Here is a 10,499-nt window from a genome sequence, read left to right as displayed (position 1 = left end):
CCCCAAAACAAAAATGCATGCAGAGGTAGATTCATTCAAAACAGCCATTCCTGTTCAAATTCCCACAATAAGCTCACTCCAGGACAATTTAACATACAGGTAAGCCCTTAAAACCACGGCTCATTTTTCTGGGGGGTTAGTTATTCAGCACAAATGGTTGTGACTGTTCAAAAGATTAATAGCTATTGTTTTGACTGAGATCATGCAAAATCTCACCCAGAACATAAATTGTCTGGGGAGGTTAAAGTCAGCTGGAAAGCAGAGGGGGATTAGAAGAAAAGTTAAATGCAACCTGAACTAAAGCAGGTGTTACTGGCACCTGCTACAGTATCATAATCTGAGCAGTGGTATAAATAGACCATACTTTAGTAGCTAGACACCTGGGGTCAGGGGGCACATGACACGAGGGAAAGATGTATTGCTGGTAAACAGTCTATCATTTCATTAATTTAGGCCCCGTGAAACAACCTGGTCATTATTTGCTAAATGTAGTACCTACTTGCAGTAGCAGAGTCATTCAAGCCATACATGCATTAAATAACTGAAATCTTATCCTCTGAAACAGCAATTTAAATATACTTAAGATGAAATGGTGAAAAAACTCCAGGACGTGCTTAAGATGATGTCATTGCTATATACAGGCTTAAAGTATAAAACCAGGTAGCTTAACAGACTATTTTAATACAATTAATATTTTAATTAATATTCAGTGGTTTTTCTCATTTAACAATAGTTGAGCTTGACTTCTCTAATGCTTTGCAATACTGAATACAACTGAAATGTTACAGGCTGTGAGCCTCCTCAATTTTTTATGGGAAACCAGCATAACAGGAAGACAATTTCAGAGTTATTTTGAACTAATATTTCTGGATACATTTACTTTATAAATAAATTTTAAAAGAAAAAATCATCTGTAACTGGATTTAGAATGTTAATAAATCTCAAAAAATGTGTTTTCAAATTATTTCATATTTAAGGTTTTAAGTATTTTTTTCAAAGAATTTTGTGTTCTCTGATCATAAGTGCTAATATGATAGCAGCCAGATATTTTCAACATATATTATATCCTTCTTAAAATTTGAAAAATAACCTTTAGTGGTTGATTTTGATTATGTACAATAATCAACTTTTCTGAATATGCCTCAAACAAGACAGCTTCAAATCAGAATTACAATATTCTCAGGAGAATTGCTGGCACAGTCCTCATGGTTTACAGGAATTCTAACCACACTGTAAAATGCAGGTAGTATATTTATGTGGGGAAAAAATAAATAAAAATTAGCAGCATCCAAGTTATACTTACATGTCCAAATTATAGCGTACTTAGCTAAGATTAGTACTTTTTTAGATTTTGTCATATTTAAGAGTTTTTACTACTAATATTAGCAACATTGAAACAGTGTAATATTTTAAATAGGTGAGGTTTTTTTTAATGAGTTATGTTTTCTCATTTCACATCTTCAGGATATTAATAAAACTTTGTAAAAAAAAATAATCCAGAAGCTAAATATTGTTATTTTATGGCTAACCAAATTTAGAAGATGCAACTGAACTGAAAACGATTTACTGCTTCAGGTAGCTAACAACCTTCTTTTCCTGGTACTGCTATACACTAACAGAATCACAGAATCACAGAATGTCAGGGATTGGAAGCGACCTCGAAAGATCATCCAGTCCAATCCCCCTGCCAGAGCAGGAACCTAAATGAAATTACACAGGAAGGCGTCCAGACAGGTCTTGAATATCTCCAGAGAAGGAGACTCCACAACCTCCCTGGGCAGCCTGTTCCAGGGCTCTGTCACCCTCACTGTAAAGTAGTTTTTTCTCAAGTGTAAGCAGAACCTCCTGTGCTCCAGCTCACACACATTGCTCCTTGTCCTATCGTTGGGCATCACTGAGAAGAGCCTGGCTCCATCCTCATGACATTTGCCCTTAACATAGTTGTAAACATTAATTAGGTCTCCCCTCAGTCTCCTCTTTTCCAAGCTAAAGAGACCCAGGTCCCTCAGCCTTTCCTCATAAGGGAGATGCTCCACTCCCTTAATCATCTTCGTGGCTCTACATCACCAAAAATGTAATAGTTGAAATTTCTGGTTGTTAACACTTTTTTCAAACTCGTACAGATGATGTTGTAAGCTAAAATCTGCTTTTAAACACAATAGTTCATTAATCATATGACTAACAAACCCAACCACTTACTGTAAGCACTGTTAAAACACAAGGAGATTTACCGGTAGAAAGGATATTTCAAACTTGAAATTTACATGACTAGTAAGAGCCAAATATAGAAGAAAAGTATTTCCAAATTCAGTAACTACTCACGTAGATGCCCATCCCATTAAAGGGTTCTCCCAGCGCTCCCTGTTATCAAATTCCATCTTCCATTTCTTTGTATTGTTAACTCCTGCCTGCATCGCATTACGTGCTGGAACAAAAATGTGAACTTTTCTGGTTTTGATGTGCTCATCTGGAACACCAGTTAAAGCAGTGATATCCTATGAAAAACACAATGGAACTTGTTAAAAAAGAGTTCACGTAGAAGTCTTGTAAAACAATACTGCTTATGCTTTTTACATAATTTCAAGTTTTATTTTTATTTTTAAGTTACAAAAAAAAGAGAAAAAAAATGCAGAAAAGTATGTTATGAGTTCTGTTGTATAAAGTGTGGCTGATACATGTTGGGGCTGCTATCATCCTTCTTCCCCTAGCTGAATTAGATTTTGCATGGATCAGTTACCTGAACCTGCTCATCTCCCAGCTACACAACAGCTAGTGCCAGAGGAGGGACAGGACATTCCTTCCCATCCTCTGACCACAGCTGCAAAGTCTGGACTGCACGAACGTGCACCAGCAAAAGCAAATGCGGAAATGCATAAACTCTTCTTTCTTCATTAAAGAAAATATTAAGAGAACAGACTGAAACATCAAGAAATTCTGAAATTTTACATTACTATTGTAAGCCTAAGCTTCCTGTGAACAGGACTATTCACCAAAATCCTAGCCAGCCAACTATATGCTGCAGTGTAAGTGCTTTCACTTGGGCTTAAGCCTGTACATAATTAAGAAGCACCAACATCCATGTTGACTCAAGAAGCTATGCTTAGCATGAAGGAAGAGGCAGGAGGTTATCTTTCGCACAATAATCTATTGATTGTTTGAGACTCCAGCGCAGGTACTAGAATTCAGCTGTGTGATTTCCCTAACCATTAGTTATTACATAAAATTGACCCCTTCGTGTTTCAAGCTATGAATATCAGCTTTTGAGAGTCTGTGGATATTCAAGATCACACACACACAGAACATTTGATACTGGTAACATTCTTTGGTATTTTTGTGAAGGACAAAAGGATTCAGTAGATTCCAACCTTCAAAGGAAAAAAAAAAAAAAAGCTTGAAACATTGTATGTAGTCAGTAGTAGGAAGCCCTTTTCTACTAGGGCTTGGCTTGTGAGCCCTCAACAAATAAACCTAACAAAGACAAAAACTGAAGGATCACAAAAACAGTCTAAGAATATTAACTGACTTTAACAAAGAATAAGATAGGGAAAAGCCTCACAAGAATTGCTGGGAAAAATTACCCTCAGCAGCATCTGGTATAATCAAAGTGAACTTTCTCACTAAAAACTAAATAGTAATTACATAAAATTAACCTGTCAGTTCACCCTAGTAAAGAGTGAAATCAAACATCAAATCCATCTCTAAGGATGCAAAACTACTCCTGTTCCTTACATACTTAAAAGGCCAGTGGGAGCTCCTTGGTCTCCCTCCTTGCACTCCCCTCCCCTCCTCTATCCAGGAACAAACAGTAAACTGGTAACAGCCAAAAAAAGTGCAGCAAAACTTTGGACATACTGAACTCATCTCTCCACTACCACCAAAATTTGAATTAAAAGGCACACAAGTTTAAATAAAACACTGCGGCTTTACATGTCTGTAGCTACTAACTTTTGTTTTGTGGCAAACTTAAAAGCTCTCAGTGGTGTCACCAGATCATCCTTTGAAACGAGGCAACTCTCATCTTCCATTTTACTTCAGAAAAACTACACAAGGGAGCAAAGTTTAAAGCATTTGTATTTGCAATTAGAACAGCAGGGGAAACAAACAAGCAGGCAAACTAATTTTCCAACTTCTGACATTTCTACCCAGAGTACCGAAAGAAACTGTCAAAATAGCTTAACAATTCCATTATAAATGCTTTTGTTAGGACCAAGTAATGTTTATTTTTAATATAAGTTTAGCAGTGATATGAAAAAGAAACACTATCAGTCACTGGAATGTTGCAACACGTATGTAGAACGCCTCCTGACAGACTGGCATTTCTGACTGCTGAAGCTTAAACCACAGTTTTAGAAGGAAATAGCTTAAAGTTTTCTTATTTGAATTGGCAAAGTGCTTTCTTTAACAAAAAACGTTTTTCACCTGCAGTAAAGTTTGGTTGACCGTTTATGGGAATAGGCTACTACATTAGCCTTTATTTCTGTATTTATCACACGTGCCTACTGAGGAAATGTAAGAATATTCACAAAATATTTCTTTTTCCCCTCTGAAATAATCTGCTACATGTAAAAATTCTGAATTTGTTATCATCAAATACCTCCAAATATGAAAACTTCAAAACAGCTCAAAATTATGATTTTTTTTAAATATTATTATTCTCAGCAACTCATATGTCCATTGTGAATTTTATGCTTCAGATTTAGAGGTTTGTTTTAATTATTCCATAATTATCTGGAATTATTAAAACAAGATACTAAGTTATATAACATTATGAACATATACAATTTCTTAATTTGAAGCCTCCACACCAGAGTATCATAAAAATACTACACATGAGTACATACAGAACACAACCTAAAAAGAGTATTAAAAACCAGCAAATGCTATATTTATGAGGTAACTGTAGTTAAGAAATGACTAGACTTGTTCATCTAGATGAAAATAAAACCAAAACCGCAGACAAACCGTAAGTCCCTTGAAGCCATGTTTTTTTGGGCACTCAGTTGGCTCCAAATCAAAGTTATTTCACTAATAATACAGGATTCATCCCATAAAAATCTCTTCAAGGTGAAAACTAAAACCTGCCTACTTTCTGAAACTGAAGTATCTACGTGGTGTTGCTAGCTCTTCATGCTAGCTAAAGTTTCCATGCCTTCTGGGAATCTAGCAATTGTTTATTGATATCTTCCCCATTTTGAAGCTGGGAATTGAACAGACAGTTGTTAGGACAATGAGTTTCTGGTTTCTGAAGCCCAAGTTGTCCTGACATAAAATCACTGTTTTTGCTTGCTATAGACATGTAAGGTACTGTAGCACAGCTGAGCTGTTGCCAAAGATATGGAATAAAAAGGCTTGGCATCTATCACATACTTGACACCTAAAGAGCACAGAAGCTCTAAAATTCCTATTCCCTGTAGGCGCACTCTTAGTCTAGACAAACTGATTTCTCACACTTTTAAAATGCATTACAACACTCTATTGTGATCATTTCATCCACACAGCTCCAGCTAGTGACAGAAGAACCTGTCCTTTAAGCGACATTTCAATGGGCTAAAGCTCCCGCTCCAAGATGCCATTAAAACAATATAATACTTGAAAAGAACTATGCTGCACTGGGTTGAACTCTTTACTGTGTCTTCAGTGCTTTGTTCTGAGTTCAAGTTCTCATTGAAACTACCTGTGAACCAACTTTCCAAAACAAAGATGTTTTTGACAGCTGGTTTCACATTACTATCTCTCTCTCTCTCTTTTTTTTTTTTTTTTTGAAGTGTTCCTTACTAAATTTTGCTATATTAGCATATTAAAATATTAGTGAGGTATTCAGCATTCAAAATTCTAAATAATAAGGTGACAATATAAAAGACTTGAGATTTGAACTGTATAGGTTTGCTTTACTAAAAATTAACAACCTTGCTTCACATTTTTAACACAAGCTATCACCGAAAAGGTACATTCTGACATTGTGTTTTTCTTAATATATATAGAGGGTTGGGTTTTTTTAATAGCAACCTCCGAATTTTTTTTTAAATAAAAAAATTAAAATACTCATTTTGAGGCATTTTGGCTCTTCTTGGAATCAGCTAAGAGGGACAAAACAGTTTTTAGACAGCAGAAATCACATCAAATTGCTTACAAATGAAGAGGAGGTTTTGTCTTTATTATAACTTACACTATTTAAGAACATTTGTGACAGTGGAAAGCCTGGTAAAGCTGTTCTGGAATGAGTAATAAGAAATGATAAATGTGCTACACAGAAGGGAGAATAACTGGTTCACAGAAGTAGTGTCAATGAAAGCAGTATTCAGCATGAAGATGACTTTTAAAGGAAACAAGAATTTCCTTCTTTTAAGTAACACAATAATAGCACTAATTCCAAAGGGGACAAGAAATAGACCCCAGTAATTCAAGGGAAACAGACAAAATAATTGAAAGTATCTCTGAAAAAAAGTGTTTTTGAATAGGTGGGTCAGGTGTGCATGAAGGTGTCATGCTTCTCTTACAACACGTATAGACAAAAGCTGTACATAACCGCTATCAACTATTTACTGTTTAGCACCCCCCTCCCCCCACCCCCCCTCCTTTTTTTTTTTTTTTTTTTAATAAAGGAAACGGGGAACAAGCAATGGGAAGTTGATGTCAAAACACAGAAAAACCTCCCAGCAAGCTTCCAGCAACCACCCAGGATTTAGAGTCTTGCAAGCTGCTCTCTTTTCAATACCAGAATTTCACACATTTCAATGACCATTATGACTTCAAAGAATCAAATTTTCATCATTGTCCGTCATCTGCCGGTTGATTTGTATAAAGGAGTTCTTCTGCATGCACTCCAGACAAAGGGCTCCTTACTTTCGTGGCTATATATCAAGTTTAAAGTTCTGTTTGTGACAGTTGTGTCTGTGGTAAATTAGGGTAACACTGAAGGAGTGCAGCTGCTCTGCAGGAACCTCCTTTTTGGCATCATTTCACTTAAATAAAAACTGAATAATTAGCTTCTGCCTTTATTAAACCGCAAAAATGCCACTGGCCTTAGTAATTACTTCCGGTTGCCCCACCTACTTAACCTCAATAGTTTACACTTGTTAGAAAGGAGGGAAAGTTGAAGTTTTCTGTACTTTATAGTAGTTTACAACAGCTTGCTCTCTTCCCCACCCCCAACATGTTTTACCAGACTAAGTGCATAAAATTTTGCTATAAATTCATGTTGCAATACACTTTCTTCAAGAGCTGTTATATCAAAGCACAGAACATGTTGCATAATACTTATAAAATAGCTGCTGTGAAAGGAGCTTTTTATTTAGTGTACTCAGCTGCTTAGGCTATAAGTCAGGATGAGAACACTTACGTTTCTACACTTCAATACGGTATTTTTGAAACAAATGTAAGAGAACAGAATCTACTATGCAAATTGCAAGTGGAAAAATGGAGCAGAATGAACTAAACATGGTCAGACAACATTTAACTAACAGCTACAGACATAACAAGGGGAAAAAAGCATATTTGCCCTTAGGAAACTCTGCATCACACAGAATAGTCTTCTTTCAGGCTTCACAATCATTTTGCATTACCACAGTAATCTGTGAACAACATAGTATTACCTGGAATGTGTCCTCCCATCTAACCATCCTGCAGAATGATTAATAAAGAAGTTGCGAAACGCAGTGAAAGAACTGTATTTTTAAAAAGTAAACCAGACATTGTAAACAGGAAACAGGATTCAATAATAATAATGATTGCATGAGAGCTTCTATTTAAAGAAAATCTCTTTTCAGACACAGTTTTGCAGAAAATACAAAAGAGAAACTGGATATGAAGAAAAGGGATGAGCTGAAAAGTGGGTCTAACAGAAGCAGAAATTGTCATGTTACTGAATCAACCTAAGTCCATTATAATACTTTTTAGTGAACTGACTGCCATTATGCAAAGGAGTCCAACATTTGCAAGCGCTGTTAGCTTCAGCAAACTCTACTCATCATTTTGTATTTCACAGCTGAGGAGATGCTAATCTAACAGCTAACATGCTAATCATGACGCTGTTATCACAAAACCTCCTCAAGAACTTTGTTGTCACCCCACGTCACAAAGGCTAACTCCACATTCCCAATATTTTGCATGCCCAATGTATTCCATGCTGCTTGCATGAGATACTGCAAACACAATGGCGTAACACATCCCACACACCATTAAACCAATGTCACTTGGATTTGTTCAGAGAGAACATGCTGAAAGAGTAAACAGGAATAACTTACAGGAGTTCTAAAAATCCTAGGTGCTCACAACATACTGGAACACAACTTCGCACTAGTAAGTAGAAAACATCCCCCTCAGCAGCTCTTCTTTCACATCTTAAAACTCTCTACTTACAGTCTGTATTATATTCCCAAATTTTGTATTCACATTTGTCTCTTGCAAGAGTCATAGAAAGATTATATTTATAAAAGTGATTAATGGTAAAAGTTATGGCAAAAGCTGCTGACTCGTGCTTTTGTTTAAACCATAATACTAAAAATAAAACCAAAAATCTCAGATTTTCACATCCCAGTGCCCTGATAAGCCTCAAAACAGAGAGGCCTATCAAACGTGCAAAAAATACCTATCATTCAGCCTGCATTCTTGATGGACAGGTAAAGAACATTTTAGAAATTCAAAACACGCCAGTCCCACTTTCAGCATAGACAGATATTTCATGCCCAGCACAGTTTTTCTGCCAATAAAGAATCAAAAAGCAATGCAAAATGTTTATTGAATTATTAATAATGTATTTTTTCCTGTACCAGTATGTCTTATTTTGTAAATGTTGTCTGGGTAAATATAATGAAATTAAAGAGAAGGGAAATCAAATATCTGAGTTTACACACTGCAGTTTCTCCCATGACTGAAATTAAGAAAATCATTATTAAATGGAAGAAAGTAGGGCTGGTAAGTGGAGAGGAACCTATTTCATAAATACAGACTGACGTTGCTTCTACCAGTCATCAGAGACTTCAGTGTGGCCGTGACATTCTTCAAATTGACGAAATTATAACAGCGTGGTTATCCTGAACAAGGTGGAAAAAAAGTCTGCACTACTTACAGTAGATCTTGTAAAATACTTTTTCTTGTAACACAGCAAGACTTAAGAGAGAACATTCTTTCTAGAACTCATTCAAAGCATATGTAAGCAAATCTTTTGCTTCCACACACACAAGTGGCTGGGTTTTTTTATTACCTGCAAGGGTTTTAAAAATACACAGTTTTCTACAGTACACAACTTGCAAGCATTCTACAGGAGCTTTTTAAATCCTCAGATTAAAAAACATGCAAAAAAATGAAATAATTAGTTAAGAATAAGACAACAGCAAAGTTTTTAGACCATGAACTTTCAAATAAAAGGGGAGACAGTCTTAGTTCACCTGCATTTAGAAAAAGAAAGAGGATAACTGAACAACTGAAATATTTTACAATAATTTACAGTTATGGCAACACTCTACTGCATACTTACTACCATAAGCAACTGTTCTTAGAGATGCTGTTTCTCAGTTGGAAAACAAAAAAAAACAGTCAGGAAGGAGAAGTAAAGAAGATTGAAGTACTAGCATCTACAGCCCATATAGAATAGACAGTTTTGTACTGATTCCTCTGATTAGTTCAATTTTCTATATACTATTACATAAATAGTATATTGTAGTTCACTTGTAGTTCAGTGACAGTATATTACTTCAGATAAAAGTGATTCAGTTCACAGTTCCAATTATTTATGCTATACTCCTAGTGTCACAATAATCAGAGTGGCTTACAAAGCTACACGTAATATTTCAATAATATCTTACTGAATTATACACTAAAGATGGCTCTTGAACTTATACTCTATAAAATGTAGTTTTGATCATGGACACCCAAAGACCAGCAGCTCAGGGTAGGGTCTTCCATACCTTAAGTGAGAGCCAAAATTCACACTACTCTTGAACATTGGGAATAATTTCTGTATTTTTTTTATGTTTCTGATGCCATTTTCTTTAAGTCCTTATTTTTAACAGTCATTAAAAGTTACCTATATTTACAAAATAAATCATAAGCATACGACTTAAGTGAATTTTATCAAGTTACTGTTTTCCAGGAGTTCTGTCAGGAACAAGAAAATTAACAGTTCTGATCTGCTTTATGCCCATTTGAAAACCTTACAAAGCTTCCTTAAAGTATCCACTAAGAAATCTTCCAAATAAGGTCAGGTGGAGTTCCCAAATACGGGCACTACTTGCTTCATCATCTTAAACGTCTGGAGGGGGAAGGGTTCTAATCTGTGTTAAAGGTCTGGCTGGAGTGCTTCTTCTCACTTTTGTGGAAAGCTCTTACCAGTCCAAGCTGCAAAAGAGTCAAGGGAGCATGACATTCAGACCTTAGCAGAGAACTGGGACACTACTTACACATAAACTGTGCAATTGCTGCTGTGAAGCTGGAACACCTGGGCCAATTAATCACAGAATCGTAGGGGTTCAAAGGGACCTCAGGAGATCATCTAGTCCAGC

General features: G+C 35.9%; 1 protein-coding gene across 1 annotated transcript in view; it reads right to left on the bottom strand.

Moving 5' to 3' along the window:
* The window catches only part of NDUFS4 (NADH:ubiquinone oxidoreductase subunit S4), an 8,366-nt gene extending 5,873 nt beyond the window's left edge, over nucleotides 1-2,493 (bottom strand). Inside the window, exon 1 of the mRNA XM_010168020.1 lies at nucleotides 2,323-2,493. Coding sequence (XP_010166322.1) covers nucleotides 2,323-2,414 — 92 coding nt within the window. The 5' untranslated portion in view covers nucleotides 2,415-2,493. The remainder of the gene's footprint in view (nucleotides 1-2,322) is intronic.
* Nucleotides 2,494-10,499: the final 8,006 nt, after the last annotated feature.

Source organism: Antrostomus carolinensis, unplaced genomic scaffold (assembly GCF_000700745.2).
Source record: "Antrostomus carolinensis isolate BGI_N321 unplaced genomic scaffold, ASM70074v2 scaffold6215, whole genome shotgun sequence".
NCBI lineage: Eukaryota > Metazoa > Chordata > Aves > Caprimulgiformes > Caprimulgidae > Antrostomus > Antrostomus carolinensis.
This window is presented reverse-complemented; position numbering and strand designations above follow the sequence as displayed.